Source organism: Indicator indicator, chromosome 30 (genome assembly GCF_027791375.1).
Source record: "Indicator indicator isolate 239-I01 chromosome 30, UM_Iind_1.1, whole genome shotgun sequence".
NCBI classification, from domain to species: domain Eukaryota; kingdom Metazoa; phylum Chordata; class Aves; order Piciformes; family Indicatoridae; genus Indicator; species Indicator indicator.
Window position 1 is genome coordinate 11969195 of NC_072039.1, and position 20827 is coordinate 11990021.

At 45.4% G+C, this 20827-nt stretch overlaps 1 protein-coding gene across 6 annotated transcripts in view; it reads right to left on the bottom strand.

Annotated features, from left to right (window-relative positions):
- Positions 1 to 20827, bottom strand: part of CUX1 (cut like homeobox 1) — a 384575-nt gene that overhangs the window by 25779 nt on the left and 337969 nt on the right. The window contains exon 24 of one of the 6 annotated variants that reach the window (XM_054394422.1): positions 17062 to 17776. The exons of the other annotated variants lie outside the window; for them this stretch is intronic. Within the exon in view, the coding sequence (XP_054250397.1) occupies positions 17062 to 17776 (715 nt within the window). Of the gene's footprint in view, positions 1 to 17061; positions 17777 to 20827 lie in introns of those variants that run through there. 6 annotated transcript variants of the gene reach the window in all.

A 20827-nucleotide genomic window follows, 5' to 3' on the forward strand; every position in this document is an offset into this window, starting at 1 on the left:
GCAGAGGGGGGGCAGGCAGGAGAGGAAGGGCAGGCAGGAGAGGAAGGTCACAACCAACCCCCCCCTCAAACACAACCAATCCCCCCTCAAACATAGCCAGGTCCCCCTCAAACACAGCCCAACCCCCTCAAACACAACCAAAGCCCCCTCAAACACAACCAGCCCCCCCCTTAAATACAAACCCCCTCAAACACAGCCCGACCCCCTCAAACATAACCAAAGCCCCCTCAAACACAACCAGCCCCCCCTTAAATACAAACCCCCACAAACACAGCCAGACCCCCCTCAAACACAAACACAACCCCCCCCCCCCCCCAAAACACAGCCACTGACTTGGGTGAGGTGCTGCATGGCACTGGGGTTCCCAAGCATGACTTCATTAGGATGTCTCCAGCAAGGGCTGCAGGGAGTGGTGGGGAAGCCCAGCTTGAAAGCTCCCCAGGCCAGCCAGCCAGCCCTCCTGGGACAGAACTACAGCACAGTCCCAGCCTGGCTCTCCAGAGCTCCACACAGAACAAAGCTGACCAACAGGAACTTCAGCCTCTGAGGAGGCACTAAGGTGGGAACCCAAGGGCACAGCCATGCACCAACACCTGAGCTCACAGCCTGCTAGGAGAAATACCTAAGATGTGTCCTGCAGGAGGTGATGGCAACAAATGTAGGTCCCTCAGAATAATCTCCAGATCACAGAATCAACAAGTTTGGAAAAGACCTCAAGGATCATCCAAGTCCAACCTGTCACCCAAGACCTCATGACCACTAAACCATGTCACCAAGTGCCACCTCCAATCTCCTCCTGAACATCTCCAGGGATGGTGACTCCACCACTTTCCTGGGCAGCACATTCCAGCCTCTAACAACTCTGTGAAGAACTTTCTCCTCACCTCCAGCCTAAACTTCCTCTGGCACAGCTTGAGACTGTGTCCTCTTGTTCTGCTGCTGGTTGCCTGGGAGCAGAGCCCAACCCCCACCTGGCTACAACCTCCCTTCAGGTAGTTGTAGACAGCAATGAGGTCTGCCCTGAGCCTCCTCTTCTCCAGGCTGAACACCCCCAGCTCCCTCAGCCTCTCCTCACAGGGTTTGTGCTCCAGACCCCTCCCCAGCCTCACTGCCCTTCTCTGGACACCTTCCAGTCTCTCAATGTCCTTCTTAACCTGAGGAGCCCAGAACTGGACACAGCACTCAAGGTGTGCTCTAACCAGAGCTGAGCACAGGGCAGGATGATTTCCCTGCTCCTGCTGGCCACACTGTTCCTGATGCAGGCCAGGATGCCATTGGCCTTCTTGGCCACCTGGGCACACTGCTGGCTCCTGTTCAGCTGCTGTCCACCAGCACCCCCAGGTCCCTTTCTCCCTGGCTGCTCTCCAACCACTCTGACCCCAGCCTGTAGCACTGCCTGGGGCTGTGGTGACCAAAGTGCAGACCCAGGCACTTGGACTTGTTGAATGCCATCCTGTTGGCCTCTGCCCATCTGTCCAGCCTGGCAAGGTCCCTCCTACCCTCTAACCAATCAACACCTGATGCCAGTGAGATACCCAGACACAAGCAGACCACACACAGAGGCTCTACCTGAAGCCCAAACTAGAGTTCCTCAACTGGATTTCAAACCCCAGTTCCACTGAGGGATGGCAGAATCTCTGCCTCACCACACTCCAAACTCTGGGCTCTGTAAGCACCCAGGGTTGTTAGAGGCACATCACCTCCCGAGGCACTAGAAGAGGGATTTTTCTCTCTCCATAAAGTATGTGTGGCAAGAAAGTGAGCCAAATAGCTGGGAAAGGTTCATTTCTGGTTCCATGTTTGAGTCTCCCTCCATGTTCTTTTACACTTTCCATTTTGAGCCTCTCTCAAAAGTTCTTTTTAGTTTCCATTTTTTTGAGTCTTTCTCAATGGTCTCTCCCCTCAAACTCCTTTCACCTTTTGATTTCTGACCTCAGACAACCTCTTTAAGCTTCTCACATCACCTGAAGCATTGTTAGAGCCCTCACAACAACCCTCCCTGCCCATCTTTTCTGGCCAGGAAGGTATCCCCCACCTCCCACTGACTGTGGCAGGAACCTCCATACTTGATCGTCACTGAAACAACAACAGAAAAGGTTAGTTTGAAAAGGGAACACTTCAGGATTCAAGATACTGAATATCCAAGGTATGGAAAACATTCAGGATATGGAATACCCAGGATTAAATATTGATTATTGAAGAGTCAAGGTGCTGAATATCCAAGGTGTGGCAAACAGTCAAGGTAGTGAAAATAGTCAAGATATTGAATAAAAAACATTGAATACCCAAGATATTGAATAACTAAAATATTGAAAATATTCAAGATATTACCCAAGATATGGAAATTATTCAGGATATAGAATATCCAGGATTAAATATTGGTTATTGAATAGTCAAGGTGTTGAATATTGAGTATCCAAGGTATTGAAAACAGTCGAGATACTGAAAATGTTCAAGATATTGAATAATGAACATTGAATACCCAAGATCCTGAAAATATCCAAGATTAAATATTGATTATTGAACATTTGAGACATTGAACATTGCATATCCAAGATGTTGAAAATATCCAAGATGCTGAACCTTCAAGACTGTTGAATATTCAAGATTAAAGGTTGAATACCCAAGAAATTGAATACTGAAGATTAAATGCTGAATATTCAAGGTATTAAATATATTTAAAGGTCCTAAATATATTGAAGATACTAAATATATTCAAGGTATTAAATACATTCAAGATATTAAATCCATTCAACATAATGAAAATATTCAAGCTATTGAAAACATTTCCCCCCACCCCCCCTGTAAAACCGCAGACAAAAAGTCACTTTTGCTCCCTTGGGCGCACAGAAACCTCCCCACCAACCCCTGCCCCTTTCACCCCACATCCCAGTTTTCATCTTTTTATTTATGTTTTTTCACCCCACATCCCATTTTCCACCTTTTATCTTTTTTCTTCACCCTGCATCCCATTTTTCCATCCAATCTCCCATCTTTTATTTTCCCACCCCACATCCCATTTCTCCCCTATCCCGTTTACCATCTTTTGATTTCTCTTTTCACCCCCACATCCCATTTTCCCCATCCAATTTTCCACTTTTGCTTTAGTTATTTTCCTTTCACCCTGCATCCCATTTTTCCCATCCAATTTCCCACTTTTGCTTCATTTAGTCATTATTTTCCTTTCACCCTGCATCCCATTTTTTCCCATCCAATTTCCCACTTTTGCTTCATTTTTTATTTTCCTTTCACCCTGCATCCCATTTTTCCCATCCAATTTCCCACTTTTGCTTCATTTTTTATTTTCCTTTCACCCTGCATCCTATTTTTCCCACCCAATTTCCCACTTTTGCTTATTATTTTCCTTTCACCCTGCATCCCATTTTTTCCCATACAATTTCCCACTTTTTCTTCATTTATTCATTATTTTCCTTTCACCCTGCATCCCATTTTTCCCATACAATTTCCCACTTTTGCTTCATTTATTCATTATTTATTTTCCTTTCACCCTGCATCCCATTTTTCTCATCCAATTTCCCACTTTTGCTTCAGTTATTATTTATTTTCCTTTCACCCCACATTCCATTTTTTCCATCCGATTCTCCACTTCTGCTATATTTATTCCCCCCCCCCCCCCTTTCACCCCACATCTCTTTTTTGCCCCCAATCCGCCTTTCCACCTTTTGATTGATCGTTTTGCTTTGTTTGGTTGCTTTTGGGTTTTGTTTTTCAAACCAATGTAAATGTTTGCTGCATGGCCTCAGTCGGGGGTGGGGGGAGGGAGGTCTCCAACCTGAATAAAGAGAGCCCAGGCGTCGTCCTTGTGTTTGTATAAAAGATATTTACTTCAATTATCACACCTAGGGTGCTAGTGAATAATAATAATAATAATACATCGTTGTGAGTTTCATACAGTGATATTGCTTCTCCATATCATATAGGGAACCGTTGTACAGTGCTGAGAACAAACAATTATATGGCTAAAAACCAAACAAAGACAGAAGAAACAATGCCAAGTCTGCTGACGGAGGGAGCGTGGCCCTGCTGCTGCCAGCCATAGAAATTCTTTACTTTTTAATCTTTCTTTTATTTTTTAATTATTTTTTCTTTTTTTTTTTTCCTGACAAGAAAGAAAAATGTTACATTAAAAAAAAGATGGAAGTCACAGCAACGCAACTTGGGCTTCTCAAAGCTACTTGTAACAAAGAAGCAGAACTGGAAAAAAAAAAACCAAACAAAAAAAAGGAAAAGAAAGGAAAAGTGAAAAGAAACTAAAAGAAATTAAAAGATGAAAGGAGAAAAAAAGTAAAGGAAAGGAAAAGAAAAAAAGAAAATAAAAGAAAAAAGAGAAAAAAATTAGAAAAGGAAAAGAAAAAAGAAAAGAAAAGAGAAGAAAAAAGAAAAGGAAAGGAAAGGAAAGAAAAAAGAAAAGGAAAGGAAAGAAAAAATAAAATAAAAGAAAAGAAAAGAGAAAAGAAAAGAAAAAAGAAAAGAAAAGAGAAAAGAAAAAACAAAAGAGAAAAGACATTTTAATTTTTTTTTGGTCAATCTTTTTTTGTGAGGATTAAAATTTTTTTTGTCTTTTTTTTTTGTCCTTTTTATTTTGCTTTTTTTGTTGTGATTGTGAATATAACAAACAAGCTCTAAAAACCAGCTAAGACTTAGTGCGTTACAGAGAAAGGGGGAGGGGGGTGTGGAAAAAAAATTATATATATATATTTTTTTATATATATATATATATAAAATACTGCTAAAAATATGTAAAGACACCACAATACATTGGGGTAAAAAAAAAAAGGGGGTGGAAAATTTTGAGCTTATTATTAAAAATTAAAATTAACAACAACAACAACAGGAAAAAAAATAACAACCCCCCAAAAAATCCAAAAGTTCTCAGGAACAAGTACACCACTTTCTGTTCGAGTTCACCTTGTGCTGTGTTAGTAGTCAGGGCAATTCCAAGGGCTGCCCGTTATCATGGCAAGTAGTTATTGCACAAATGCAAAAGAGTTTCATTTCTTAAGAAAAACAGAGGAAAAGAAAGAAAAAAAAAACAAAGAAAAAAAGAATAAAAGAAAAGGCATGAAAAGGGATGTGAGGGAAAGCAATGAAAAAAAACCCAAACCAAAACAACCAATCTTCCCCTCCCCAAAAAAAGAAGAGCTCCCTATCACCTCCCACCCTCCCCTCCTCTCCCCAGCCAGCCTCCGTCTAGCTTTGGAATTAACGCCCAGGTTTGTCTCTGTGACGTTCTCGCAGCGTTTCCAGCGAGGGAACAGCAGAAAAAAAAATGCTTTTGGAGACAGAAATGCATAGAGGATCCTGACAGGAACAACCTTTCAGTTTGCAGAGGTTATCCAGCAGTTACCAAAGGGCTTTGTTTTTTGTGTTGTTTTGTTTTGAACCTGTTTCTGATTTTTCCTCTCAGACTCCGCCAGAAGGCGAGAGCCTCGCGTGGGAACTGCAGCTGATGGTTTTTAGTGGGACAGCCTCGAAAGGCAAAGTGCAAATTTGCTTCCAGATCCATAGAAGGGGTGACGTGCTCTGCAGCTAGCTCAGCACCTTCCAGCCGTGCCCACCACGAGGTCTGCTGGTGAGGAGGGCTGGGTGGGCGCTGCCCGGGGGCCCTTTGCACTGCCCCTGCTGGGGGGCCGTCTCGAAGCGTTTTGGCCCCGACGGCTTCTCCCCGGCTGCCTCGGGACGCGCTGCCCAGCCAAGGACAAGCCTGCCCGAAGGTGTTTGGACACTGCAAGCAACCTCACCGAGCCCTCCAGCACAATCATTGCACCACCATGTGTGTTTCCAGAGCTCACACCAGGAGAAGTTGCTGCTGCACAAGGTGGCTTGGTTTGTTGTTTGGGTTTTGTTTTGGTTTTCCCCTCTTTTTTTTTTTTTAAATTATTTTCCCCAACTTCGAATGAGAAGAAAAATCAGCTCTGACTTCAGAAATGCAAACCATATGCCAACAGAGATGAACATCACAGGAAACCAGTCTCTCATTTCAAATCTCAAAAGTACTTTGACCAAGGGGCACTGCAGCTTCATGACATTCTCAGTAGAGGCTCTAGGAGGCTCAGGGTATTTTCTCCCTCTGTATATTTTTAGTCTCTCCTCTCACCCACTAAGGCTTCTTATTCTCAGTCCTAAAAGCTATTTAAATAATATTATTTACTAGGCATTTAGATAAAATACTTGTTTTCCTTTTTCAAACAACAACAAAAATGATTGCTCTAAAGAAAAATAAACCACCACAACAGCGGCACCATGATATGGATGCTACCATGAGCCAACGCCACCCTGCTCCACAGCTGGGATAACCCAAAGGTCCTTCAACCTCCCTTCAGGGGATATGTAACCTCCTGCTGTGTTTGGCTCAACCAACCAAAACCACCAACCAAAACCTCAGAAACTGTTAAAAATTACATCTCATAAATAGGAAATATGAAGATTGTTTTTCTTTATGCTTTTCACCTTCGGATGCTGTAAGAGAGAGCAAGCCTGGAAAAGGGCGCAGCAGCGCAGCTAAGGGCTGGGGTGGCAGCATGGGGAAGCCTCTCATTCACTGGGCCAGATGAAGGCTGGAATGACTTTGCAGGGCCTCAGCACCCAGAGACCAAGGTGGCTCTGGAGACAGCAATGTCACTAACGGCACAAAGGGACACAGGCACGCTCAGCAATGGCTGCAGTCATAGAACCAACCATAGAACCATAGAATGGTTTGGGTTGGAAGGGACCTCCAAAGCTCATCCAGTCCAACCCCCCTGCAGTCAGCAGGGACATCCTCCATGAGATCAGGTTGCTCAGAGCCTTGTCCAGCCTCACCTTCAATATCTCCAGGGATGAGGCCTCAACTCCCTCCCTGGGCAACCTGTTGCAGTGTTCCATGAGTGTTGTTAGACCTGTGAGGCCGCCAGGTGAGACCGAGCCTTGAGCACAAATGCTGCCAGGTGATGGTGGATCCTCTAACCCGAGACCCCACGGTGCTGCTGGAGCCAATCCAGAGGGATAGCCTTTCCCCCCATTTCCCCCCCCCCCCCAAGAACCTGAATTCTCCTGAACTAGAGCTGATGCTGAGACCTCCAAAGGCAGCAGGAGGGTTTCTATTGCACACAGACTTGATGCACAGTGTTTGAAGTGCTCAAAGGGGCAACTCACATCGGGCCACTGCCGCGCTCCTTGCTTGGGCTTTGCTTCCTCCTCCACCCCCAAATGCAAAGTGGCTGTGAATGCTGCAATCTAGATCACTGTGCTTTAGATTATTCTCCACCAAGAGATTAGGAAATAAGGCACATAGCTTTCCAAGGAGAGAAAGTTGGCTAAAGAGTAAGTTTTAGGAGAGGAGCAAAAAGTAAAAGCTAAGCTGGAAGTGTGATACCACCGAGGGATTTGATGAGATGGCTATGGAATGGAAGTAAAACGACTTCAAGCTAAACTAAAATCTTTCCCCCACACCTGATCCATTATCTCCATGACTCTAGAAGAGGTGAGAACGAAATGGAAGCCCTGATCAAGGAGAAAGACAAGTGGGATACAGATGTGACCTTGCTGATTCCACACACATCTCCTTCAGCAATGAGGAGCTGAAGGACTCCCGGTACGGCCTGTACCAGCATCCAGAGGTAACTAGGTACTTTGGAAACACTTTTAAAGCTACTAATCATTTACCCAGGTATAAATAACACATCAAAATAGCACTAAGGGTCTCATGTCAGGTACTGAAAGCCAGAGAAGTCTGATTGAAAGACTGATTGTAGAAAAGAGCTTTTTGTCCTTACTGGGAGGTAAGATTGTACTTCAGAGCGAGTCAAGTGCCCAGTTCCATCTCTCCTCACAGATGCCTGCCTCCAAAGAGGAGCTGCCTCACACAGAATTTCTATCTCATTCCCAAGAATACTTGCATTTTCAGCTCAGGGAGGGCAAGGATGAACTTCTTGCTTTAATTTGATGCTTGGCTTCATTTCCTGCTCAGCTGGTTTTGTGATTGTTCCAAACATCCCTTCACTGCCCACTGTGGATGGATGCAGCAGTTCAGGTAATGTGGGATGTGAGCTGCCTGCAGGCTGTATGGAACCAAACCCTACAGACCAACTGGTCCCTTCCAATTCCTTGGCTTCTGCAACCCTCAGACCCTTGGAATTATTTTCATGCATTCTGAACATGATCTTTCCCCTCCTTGCTTGCTAACCCTGCATCTCTCAAACAATCCAAGCTCTCCCATGGCTGATCCCTTTTTTTTCCAGCAGGGAACTTAACTGACAGGTGGGAAAATGGCAGCCTCCACGCATTAGAATCTTAGAATGTTAGAATGGCAGGGGTTGGAAGGGACCTCTAGAGATCATCTGCTCCAACCCCCCCTGCCAAAGCAGGAGCACCCAGGGCAGGACACACAGGAACACATCCAGAGAAGGAGAATCCACAACCTCTCTGGGTAGCCTGCTACTGGTCCTATGCCCTCACACTCACCTACACCCCAAATAATTTCATGAGTTTGGCTGCAGAGATTCTACTGCACCAGTGAGAGAAAGCACACAAACACTACACACCCAGAGGGGCTTCTCCATACTGGAATGATGGACACACAGACACTGAATACCTCTCAGCCATCCCAGGAATTACCCCTGGGGACAGAAGAGGATAAAGCAGCTCAACACTGTTACTCTTGCTACTGCCAGAGCCTGTGCTGGGACCAACATCACCACAGAATTACACAGCAAGGAGGCAAGAAGCAGGTTTTTCACTGGAAGGGCAAGGAATTCCTGCAATGACTCTTCCTTTTCTTCTTTGGAAGAAGATTGTGCCACAGAGGACAAACAGCTCTAAAATTCAACTACAAAGTCACAGACGTGACAAAGTCAGGAGGACTTCCAGGCCTTCTACTTTTGCTGCCCTGATTTGCTGTGGTGAAGAATTCAGTCACTATCTGCAACTGGCTGCCTCACAATAGAGAGAAACCGAGATGATATGATGAAACCAACAGTTGGCATGAGGAGGAGTCTACAGAACTGCTGCAAAAAAGATTAAAAATCTACCAACACCACTGTGAGTAGAGAGAGCCTGAACAATGGCAGCACTTGTCCTTGATGGAACAGCTGGACAAGGGGAAAATCCAATCAGCTGAATAATTTTTTTACAAGGAGGCATTTCCCTTTGATGCCAGAACACCTTGGTGAATAGCAAAGGCAATAATCAAGCCTGGGAATCAGATCAGTTTGGGGTTTTTTTCCAGTCATAATACAGATGTAGAAACATCGACTTCACAGCCAGCCAAGGACTTTGGGTTTGACCCAGAGGCCCCAGGATTGGCAAAAGCAGGTGAGATGCCTCCATCAGTCCTTGGCTGGACCAGGGGATGCCTACTAATAAAGAGCAATGAATTCTCCAACTGGCAAATGACTTTGCAACGAGTAACTTCTATTTGATATGCCACAGTCCCAACTGGCTGGGGGGAAATCATCCCTGAGGAGCGAGCTGGCACCAATGACATCCCTGTTTTTAAGGCTTTTGGAAAACTTCAGTGCACAGGCCTAATGCTAACCTTCTCCAAAAGGATAAATCTCACCTTCAGAGCATAAAAACTTTATCTCCTTGCATATTAAGAGGGTAGGGTAGAGTACATGACCTGGTCATGTAGGACAAATCAGTCCCTAGGCATAGCATAAAGAGCTTTTCTACCTGTAAAGTTCATTATTAACTGTATTTTATATATGGCATAGTCAATAGAGCCCATAAAAGGGTTGGGGAGGAAAGAGCAAATAGGTGAAATGATATTTCTACAGTTTAGAGCTTGAAAAACCTTGAAGGAGACAGGGACTTTGCAGCCTAAGAAGGCTGACCAAGAGAAGAAATTCCGATCTCGTGCATTCCATGCCACTGCTTCTCCTTGCAGGGCAAACCTATCCCACAAGGTTTCCAACTGCTGGTTTAGAAAGTCCTCTGTTTGCACAGACTGGAAACTCTCTAGCTTCTCTTTTTAAGTAACTGATTGTTTCTGCAGCACAAAGGGAGAAAATGCTGATGTGCACACAGTGGGGCAGCAGAAAGCGCAGGGGGAAAGCACAGGGCAGCACAGGAGGGAGCCGAGCCCTGCTCTGCAGATAAATTTAAGAACTGGAGGCTGTAAGCAGCTTGAATCTCATCAGGGCCAAAACTGCCACTCACTCATGGGAAAGACTTGGGGTGGTTTTAGTGAAAGTTAAATCCAGCCCCCACCTAAGAACTGACTTTTCTTCTTCTATGTGTCTGATAGGCATCAAGAGATGCTCAGAGCTCAGCCACACGCAGTGGCTCTAGGACAGAGAATGCCTCGGGAGATGTCCACAGGGTGAAGGAGAAAGAAAAGATCATTTAAGAAACCCACTGAGACACAAAGAAAGCAAAGAAGTGCCCTACAGGAATCTACTGCTGGATAGAGTCCAGTGGAGGCTGTGAAGATGCTGGATCATCTCTGTGAGGAGCAAAGGCTGAGAGCCCTGGGGCTGAGAGCCTGCAGAAGAGCAGCCCCAGAGGGGAGCTGAGCAATGCTCAGCAAGAGCTAAAGGAGCTGTGGGGGGCAAGAGGCTGGGGCCAGACTCTGCTCAGTGGTGCCCAGGGCCAGGCCAAGGGGCAGCAAGGGGCACAAAGTGGAAGCCAGGAGGTTGCATGTGAAGAGGAGGAGAAAGTTGTTTGTTGTGAGGGTGCTGGAGGCCTGGAGCAGGCTGCCCAGAGAGGTTGTGGAGTGTCCTTGTGTGGAGAGCTTCCAACCCCCCTGGGCATTGTGCTCCTGGGCAAGCTGCTGTGGGTGCCCTGCTGGAGCAGGGGGCTTGGACTGGATGATCCCTCCATGCTGGGGTTCTGGGATTCCCTCTGCACATTACAAATGTCACCACTTCCCCTTCACAGCTCAGTTCTTTGCAGCCTCCCTGTCGGCACTGGTCCAGATTACTGTGAGGGTTTAGCTTACAGCAACTGCTTTGGATTCGAGTGTAAAGAAGTCTCCAAACCCAATTCCATTTTCTTTAGTGTCTCATAATTTCTCTATAGCCAAAATGATTGGGGTTTTTTGTTCTGTTTCTAGCCTTCCCTGTTATTGCCAGGAGCATTTTTAGTTCATATATGTTTTAAGAACATTTGAAATGAGGAAGTTTAAGATGAGGAATGGCAGAGAGTGCTGCTGGGGATGCACCTCTGGAGCATTTTCTGTTCTTTCCCTCAATATTCCTTTTTTTTTCCTGTGCATTTATCAGCTCTGCAGCAGTTTGAATTGATGCACTTCTCTAACTTGCCATTTCTCCCAAACAGCAACTTTGAAAGCAATTGGTTGAGAGAACATTGCATAGAATTCTGTTGTGTCCATTGCAGCTCCTTCCCTACATCATTCCTGGGTGAGCAAGGTACATGAAAATAACACTGAGATCTTTCACCTAATGAGAAAGGCACATTTTTTTAATCTCCTTTTAACTCTTAAGATGAATCTTTCTGGTGGCTGCAAGGAGCTTATGACTAAAATACTGATTCATGATATGGGCAGAGAGTGCTGATAGAGGTTCCCTTAAAGAGTGCCTCTGCTTAGAGGCATTTTACAGATGACTCAAGGAAATGGTCAAATTTATGGCATCAACAGCAATTAAATGCATTTTTGGCCAATGAACTCCTGTAGTTCAAGTCTGAAATGTGCATCCTCAAAAATGGAAGGTATTGACAAGGCCACTGCCTGACCCCTCTGCCAAGGGACACTCTTCCCTTGCTTTTAGCAAACAAAGGACTGCACTTTTTTTCTTTCCTAACCATCCAGAGAGAAAAATCAACCATTTCAGCTTCAGGAGAAAGGTATCCAGGTTCAAACAGCCTGGGCCCTTCACCCACAGCTTGAGCAAGAGCATGGAACTGGAAACAGAAAGAGAAAATAAAAATGCTTTTAAAGGACAAAAAACCCCAAACCCAAACCCCAGACTCTGGCCTTCCAGATCTTTTGAACCACCCTCTGCTTTTATCTGTCAGGAAAAGAAATGCTGCCAGCAAGGGCTCTGTGGCCACACTCTGAGCTCTACAAAAGGAGATGAGCTCCATGCCACACGTCCCTGAATAACAACCTTCCCTTCCTGCATGATCCGTGACCCAAGAGGGCAAAAAGTCACCATGCTACTCTTTGGCATTTCTTCTCCTCCTTTTTTTTTATCATTTTAAAGTGAAGGAAAAAAAAAAAAAGAAAAGTAATTGCAAGAGATCTTTTCCTACAAGCTTCCAAATGCTGCACTCATCTGAAGTAAGAGCTGAAACTTTTCAGGGTTGCCCAAGTTCAGGCTCTCAACCGGGGAGGTCTCTACCAGGTTGGGAAGCCAGCAGGTAACTCGTCTCCAACAAGAAAATCTTAGCAGTAGTGCAGGCTCAGGCTCATCCAATTTACTTTCCAGTGGACCAGAAAAGCAGCCATGACCTTGGCTGAAAAATGGAAACAAAGAGCTGGGAACATTATTTAAACACCACAAGCTTGGTCTGAGGGTGCTCATCTGCCCCTGTCCTTAAAGGAAGGGGGGTACTAAGGAACCCCAAGTGCAGGGCAGCCCAGGTCACCCCAAGAGCATCTCAGCAGGCTAATGCATATTCAGCACAGATCATTAAATACGAACCAACAACAGGAGCTAGGCCATTAATAAAGTGCCAAAAGTCTAGGAAATCCTGACAGCATTTTACTGGATGGATTTTATCCTCGAGCCCAGCGACAACCCTCGGCAGGACGGAGTGATCTCTGGCTTAGCAATGCTGTCTTTAGCCAGCAAAATGACATGATTCAAATGGAATAATGGAGAGTTAACAGTTAGTGTTATAAAAGAAAGATTTCCTCTAGGGCAAGCTACAGATATGCTTTTTGAAAAAATCATTACAGCCTTAAAAACTGGGCAGATGCTGAAGAATCCTAAAGAACCTGCGGAAACCTGAAAAGCAACCCAAAGATCAAGAGGAAAATGAAGAGGAAAGGTCTGAAGTTTCAAGGCACTTACGTATTGCTTATTAAGAAGAGAGATTGACCTTAAGTGCTGCATTTGTGTTCCACCTGTGAGTACAGTTCTGCTGTCATGTAATGCAGCAAGAGCTCTCAGTAAGCATCATGGAATGCAATTGTATCGACACAGGCACAAGAACAGTTTGGGGGATATTGATTTAAAGACAAATCGCCCAACAGAACAAAAGCCCTCGCTCAGGAGAAAGCCCACAGAAGCCACCTGACTGTGCCTCCTGGATCTCCAGTCAGCAGACAAGGACAGACTGGCAAGTGGGTTGCCTAGAACTCACTAACCAAACCCAACCTGAACCAAACGACGACGACGAAACAAAGCGAAGAACCTAAGGAAACATCTGCACCTTCCAGGCAGAAGGTTTGCTTCTGGGCTGGCTCTGCCTCGTGTTAAGGTATCTGCATTGTCAGCAGGGGTTAGGGATGGAGCTGTGCTTGGCAAGTCAAACCAGGGTGCTGCACAGGTACAGAGGTACCACTTTGCTTCACCACTCTTATTTCCCTTGCTGGCCCTTGCCCTGGACTAACTGCGCTCCAGAGCGGAAGCTGTCCCTGCTTCCAGCAGGTGCTGCATGTCACAGGCTGCTGTCTGCTGTCACCAATTGTCTCCTCAGCTCCTCCTGGAAAGGGGCAGCTGCTCTCTCTGCTCTTCAACTCTAAGTTTGCATCACAAGTCCCCAGTTACCCAAGGAGGTATCCTGAAACAGCTAGCAGTAAGAGGAATCAAATCCCTGCCTTTCAGCCTCCTAGAGCCTTCTTCATCATGAAAAGGGTTGGGTTTTAGTGTACTGAGTCGAGCTAAGTGCTGCTGCTGCATTGTTGAAAGAGACTGTAAATGAAATACAGAAGTTCTAAAACATCATGCAAGAAAGGTGGTTGTTCACATCTTACAGTCAAAAAAGCCTACTAATGAGTTAATACAAGCACGCTGGAGGTGTAATATTGGGAACACACCTTTAAAGTCGGAACTCCTCTCCCCCACCCTTCCCTTCCCTCCCCCCCCCCCAAAAAATCAGAAACAAAAAAAAGAAAGAAAAAAGAAAAAGTAATATTAATTAAACTTAAGAAGTAATGAATGCACCATTAAAGTGTCATCAAAAAAGATGCTGACCTAAGACAAAAAGTTCAATGATACACAATAAGGTCCAAAAAAGTCTTCAATCAATAATAATATACAGTATGACAACTACATCTTGTAAATTATACCCAATACTGCCGGCAGTCTATCCCTCTAAAGAATATTTTGCCCCCTTTCATCCCTTCCTAACAATCAGATAATAAAATACAGCACCTATAAATAAGCCACAAAAAAAAATTAAATCAATAATAATAATAAAAAAGAACAAAAAACCCCAAACAAAAAGAAAAATATAATAAAAAAGAAACAAAAACCCAAAACGAAACCAAAGCAAAGCTAAACCCAAAAAACAAAAGGGAAAAAAAAGAACCAAAAGTAAAAAAAAAAAAACAAACGAAAAAACAAAACCAAAGGAACCAAAACTAAAAAAACCCAAAACAAAACAAACAAAAAAAAAACCAAAAAGAAACAAACCCAAAGGAACCAAAAGAAATAAAACCAAAAGAACCAAAAGAAATAAAACCAAAAGAACCAAAATGGAAAAAAACAAACCTAAAAGAAACTAACCAAAAGAACGAAACCAAAACTCCAAAACAAACAAACAAAAAACACAAAAACCCCAAAACAAAAACAACAAAATAAAAATCAAAACAACCAAGACCAATTTAAAAAAAACCAAAAGAATGAAAAAAATAAAAAGAACCAAAGAGAACAAAAAATAAAACTAAAAAACCTCAACCAAAAAAAAGAAAAAAACAACAAAAAACCCCAAAACCAAAAGAACCAAAACCGAAAGAACCAAACCAAATGAACTAAACAAAACAAAAAACCCAAACCCAATAAAACCAAAACCAAATAAAACCAATTAAACCAAAACCAAAAGAACCAAAACAAACAAACCAAAACGAACCCAAACTATATATATATATATTTTTATATATATATATATATTCTGTAATCATCTATTGTTAGTTTTTAAAGATATGGCAATAAAGGAGCCTAAATGAGCCAAAAAAAAATAACCAAACCAACCCTTGTAGAAGCCATAAGTGATAAACCAGCTTATTGAGAAAAGGTGGCAGTAATGCACTCTACGTGTGCACGAGTAGGTAAGAAAATACACAGACGTATAAAATTGCACGCACACAACTCACCCACACGCATCCTTCCACGCACCTCTATGCTTCACGCATATACATATAGACAACAAGGAGGAGTTAGAGACAAGTTAGAATTGGGTTTGTACTTGGATCAGCCCTGACCTGTGCATAAAAGAATGGGGGGGAAAAAAATAATTAAATTAAAAAATAAAAATCAACGCCCCTCCCTCCCACCCCCCCAAAAAAATCAAAGGTTTTGGATTTCTGTGGGCGAAGACTTTGGGGATTGGAGAGCAATCAACGTTTTGGTTTGGAGTTTGGGTTGTTTCCATCCCGGTCTGGGTCATCGCCATCGTTATCCACGCCAACAACAACAACAACAAAAGATTCTTCCCACAACTAAAAGGTTATTTAAAATCAGTGCTCGCGGTGGGAAGGGAGTCAGCAAATGGCCACCAACAGCAGGCAAAAAAAGGTCTGCGAGTGCCCTCTCAGCGGTGTGTGCCACAATCGTACACGAGAGCTGGGCCAGAGGAGCGCTCCGGCGGCCCCGAGGAGCAGGCTGAAATGTGAACTGGCCGAGGGTTGCTCCGAGCGCTCCGCCTGTGCCGCCAGGAGAGTCGTACGCTGCACCCAAAGTGAAATGATCAAGTACATGCTGCTTCTAAGTTGTCTCCTAAAACCTCCTAGATATGAGGTCTGATCAGCGTGCTCTGTGGTTAGAGGTTAAAAAGCAGATTATAAAATACCTAGAGTCAGATTTTTCTCTCTTCTTCTTTTTTTTGTTTGTATTTTTTTGTTGTCCTGATTTGGCCTAAAATGGAGTGTATTAAACAAACCCTGGCCTGCAAAAGCCCAGGATCAGTTAAAGCTATGAAACAATGTGCACTACGTGTCAATATTCTATTTCACTTACAAGAAAAACACTAAAGTCAGCTACCACAAATTAAGATTTTTTTTTTCTTTTTTCTTTTTTTTTTCCTGATGTGACTTTTTTTTTGTTTCATTTTGTTAAAAAATACGTGGAGTAAATGTGGTTTTGTTTTGCTTCTTTTTTTTTGTGTAATAACTTTCTTTTTTTTTTTCTTTTTTTTCGGTTTTTTTTCTGTTAAATTCCAAAGTTTTCAAACAAGAAGATTTCTTTTTTTTCTTTTTTCTTTTTTTTTTAAATCTTGAAAATATGTAGGAATCCAAACTAGTGTGTTTAGAGTCGCTTTGACTGTGCAATCTCTTAGTGGCAACTGAACAGCTACAAAAAAACTTTTCATTTTTATTTTTTTTATCTATTTTTTTTTTTTTGCAAAATCTCCCCTTTTTATTTATTATTCTTTTTTTCCTGGTTTAAGAAGATAATAGTGTATTATCGCTCTGTAGCCATTAGATGGCAGATAAAAAGCCCCCTTTTAATATGTGGGTTTTGATTTTTTTCTTTCTTCTCTTTTTTTTGTTTCTTTGTTGTTTTTTTCTTTCCCCCTCTTTTTTCTTTTTTTTCTTTCTTTTTTTGTTTTGTTTTTTTTCTTTTTTTTAAAGCCCACACCAAGGAAGGAGGGCACAAGGCAAAGCTGTATGAGTTAATTCCAGAAACTGTGGAAATCACTTTTCAGGGCAATAATAAAAACACTTCAGGGTACAATTTAAAAAAAAAAAAAAAAAAAAAAGAAAAAAGCTTTGACTACAACATTTCAGTTTTCTCCCTCGAAAACACAAACATAAATTGGGCTTCACGCTCCTTGTTTTTGTTTTTTTGTTTGTTTGTTTGTTTTCTATATGCACCTTGGCCTATGGCGTTTTTGCCCTGTGGCCCGCAGGGCGGTTAAGTGCGCAACACAATAAAACCAGTAGAGGTCCAGTTTTGACTTCCCAGCTCTCCCGAGTTGGGGCCAGTTTTAATCTCAGAACTCCCACTCCACGGCCTCTTCCCGACTCGCAGCCTTCTCCAGGCGGTGGATGATGTTGTTCAAGTTGGCCGCTTTCTTTTTCCTCAGGGAGCTGTCTCGCGTGTTCCTGGAGCTCGCTGCCTCCGAGAAGCCGAACAGGCTCTGCAGGGAGCTGGCTTTCTGTGAGCCTGAGGCCGGCGTCGAGCTCGTACTTGGCACACTGGAGATTTTCTCCGAACTTTCTTTCGACTTGTAGGAGCTCTCCCCCGTAAGGACTGAGGTGGAGGCAGCTGAGGTAGAGGCATCCCCTTCCGTGGCAGAGTTTGGCAGTGTCTCCGGAGCTTCTCCCGGGCGCGGCGGTGCCGGCGGAGAGCCCTGGCACAGCGCTCTGAGCCTGCCCTCGTCGTCGGTGTCCTCCAGGCTCTCCGCCTGGAACGGCTCCGCTTTCTCTGAAGACCTGGCGGTGCCTTGCGGTGCCTCTTCCCCCGCCTCGAAAGCTGACTCCGCTGACCCTCCCTGAGACTTTGTGATTGCATTGCTGTACTCCTCCGCCTCCGGGCCGCTCGCCTTCCCCTCAGCTGGGCCTTCCGCATCCACACCATCGCAGCTGTCCCCCTCGGAGCTGTGGGCGGCCCTGCTGCTCCGGGCAGAGGGGGAGTCGCTCGACCCCGCCTGGCTCTGGCTCCCGGCTTGGATCTCCTCGATGAAGAGCTCCCGGCGGATGCGAGACCTAGGAGAGAGGGACAGTAAGGCTGACGGGGTCCCTGCCACAGGCACCGTTCCACACGCCCTATCATGGGATGCCATCAGGCCTGGGCACCGAGCTGGGCTCACACCAAAAGCCTGACCGAAAAGGCGTCTAGGAGAACACAAAGCATGGTCAAGATGTTCTGAATTCATAGAATCATAGAATCAACCAGGTTGGAAGAGACCTCCAAGATCATCCAGTCCAACCTATCCCCCAGCCCTATCCAACCAACCAGACCATGGCACTAAGTGCCTCATCCAGTCTCCTCTTCAACGTCTCCAGCGATGGCGACTCCACCACCTCCCTGGGCAGCACATCCCAATGGGCAATCACCCTCTCTGTGAAGAACTTCCTCCTAATGTCCAGCCTAGACCTCCCCTGGCACAGATTGAGACTGTATCATAGAATCATAGAATCACAGAATCAGTCAGGGTTGGAAGGGACCACAAGGCTCAGCCAGTTCCAACCCCCCTGCCATGGGCAGGGACACCTCACACTAGATCAGGCTGGCCACAGCCTCATCCAGCCTGGCTGCAAACACCTCCAGGGATGGGGTGTCAACCACCTCCCTGCACAACCCATTCCAGGCTCTCACCACTCTCATGGAGAAGAACTTCTTCCTCATGTCCAGTCTGAATCTCCCCACTTCCAGCTTTATTCCATTCCCCCCAGTCCTATCACTACCTGATAGCCTCAAAAGCCCCTCCCCAGCTTTCTTGTAGCCCCCTTCAGATACTGGAAGGCCAATTCCCTTTTCCCTGGCCTCAGACTCCAAGACCTGACTGAAAAGGCATCTGGGAGAACATGAAGCATGGTTAGGATGTTCTGAACTCCCTTCTCCCCGGCCACATGCCCACTGTGCAGCCTGCTGTGATGGAAGGACATAACCTGCAAATCCTTGCCTGTCCTCAGGTCTCCTGCTCGGCATCCCAGTGGGATTTGGAGCACATAAACCATTTCTGGTAATTTCTGCAGTGCTTGGGGTTACATTGACCCCTACCCCTGAGAGACAGTGTGGCCAGCAGGACCAGAGCAGGGACTGTCCCCCTGTACTGGGCAGTGATGAGGCCACATCTCAAATACTGGGTTCAGCTTTGGGCCCTTCACTCCAAGAAGGACATTGAGGGCTGGAGCAGGTCCAGAGAAGGGCAACAAAGCTGAGGAAGGGTCTGGAGAACAGGGCTGGGGAGCAGCAGCTGAGGGAGCTGGGGGTGTTCAGCCTGGAGAAGAGGAGCCTAAGGGGAGACCTCATTGCGCTCTACAGCTCCCTGAAAGGAGGTTGCAGTTAGGTGGGGCTGGGCTCTTCTTCCAAGGAACAAGCAACAGGTAAAGATAAATGGTCTCAAGCCACACCAGGGGAGGTTTAGGTTGGACATGAGGAAGAATTTCTTCTCTTAAAAGGGTTGTCAAGGCCTGACCCAGGCTGCCCAGGGCAGTGGTGGAGTTCCCATCCATGGAGGGATTTCAAAGCCATGTGCTGAGGGCCATGGTTTAGTGGTGACCTGGCAGTGCTGGGTCAGTGGTTGGACTTTAAAGGTTTTTTCCAACTGAAATGATTCTGTGATTTCCACATACATTTTGTGTATTTACAGCAAATCTGGAGGTGCCCCTTCAAAGTAACCACAGCAGGCATTAGGGAATGAAGAAGGAAAAGAAACATGCAGATAACAGGAAAATCGTTGGGGAAAGCCAATGGCAGATCACCCTCCTTAGTTTTACAAGTTTAAATCAAGTAAGATTCATAAATGTGTGCTCAGCTTTTACAGCACTGGGTGGGGCTCAGGGAACAGAGGCAAAAGGCTCTGCAGGTCTCCTGTTCCCACTAAAAGCCTGACATCAGGAAGGTGAAACTTTCCAACACACTGCCACTATGGAAAAACCATGAACACATTTCTAGTAGATCCAGAAGAAAAAGGCTTGTAAATACAAAAAGAAGTATCTAGAAAAGAGCCACTTTGCCTAAAAGGTGTAGGGTCCTGCAGCTGGGTCAGGGCAGTCCCAGGCACTGATATAGGCTGGGCAGGGACTGGATTGAGAGCAGCCCTGAAGAAAAGGCCTTGGGGGTGCTAGTGAATGAGAAGCTCAAAAGAGCCAGCAGGGAGCACTTGCAGCCCAGAGAGCCAAGCGGAGCCTGGGCTGCAGCAAGAGAAGTGTGGCCAGCAGGGAGAGGGAGGGGATTCCCCTGCTCTGCTCCACTCTGATGAGACCCCACCTGGAGCACTTTCTGGAGCCTCTATTACAGGAAGGATCTGGAGGTGCTGGAATGTGTGCAGAGAAGGGCCACAAGGATGAGCTGAGGGCTGGAGCTGCTCTGCTCTGGAGACAGAGAGAGTTGGGGTTGTGCAGTCTGTAGAGGAGAAGGCTCCAAGGAGACCTTCTTGTGGCCTTCCAGGATCTGAAGGGGGCTCCAAGAAAGCTGGGGAGGGACTTTTGAGGGTGTCAGGGAGACATAGGACTGGGGGGAATGGAGCAAAACTAGAAGTGGGGAGATTCAGATTGGATGTTATGAAGAAGTTCTTTGCCATAAGGGTGGTGAGAGACTGGCACAGGTTGCCCAGGGAGGTGGTGGAAGCCTCATCCCTGGAGGTTTTTGCAGCCAGGCTGGATATGGCTGTGAGCAACCTGCTCTAGTATGAGGTGTCCCTGCCCATGGCACTGGGGGGTGGAACTGGATGATCCTTGAGGTCCCTTCCAACCCTGAAAGTTCTGTGATTCTGTGAAAAAACAAATAAACAAGGGAAAAAAAAACCTGGACAAGCCTCTCCTGGACACCAAGAAGAAAGGCAGCTGAATCCAGGTGCTGCTCTGAGCTGGCTCTGGGGCAGCACAGCCTTGTGACAGGTTGTCAGCCTTGGAGCCAGCCTGGCCTCTGCCTCATTTCTTATTTAGAAAATCGATTCCAGGACATGAATAGTGACATGGCAAGGAGTGCATCTCAAGGGGATTAATGCACTCCATGTGTGGCTGAACTGGCCTGATGTGCCACCCTGCCCCTCCTGTGACCTGAAGCATGAAATAATACCCCAAAGACAC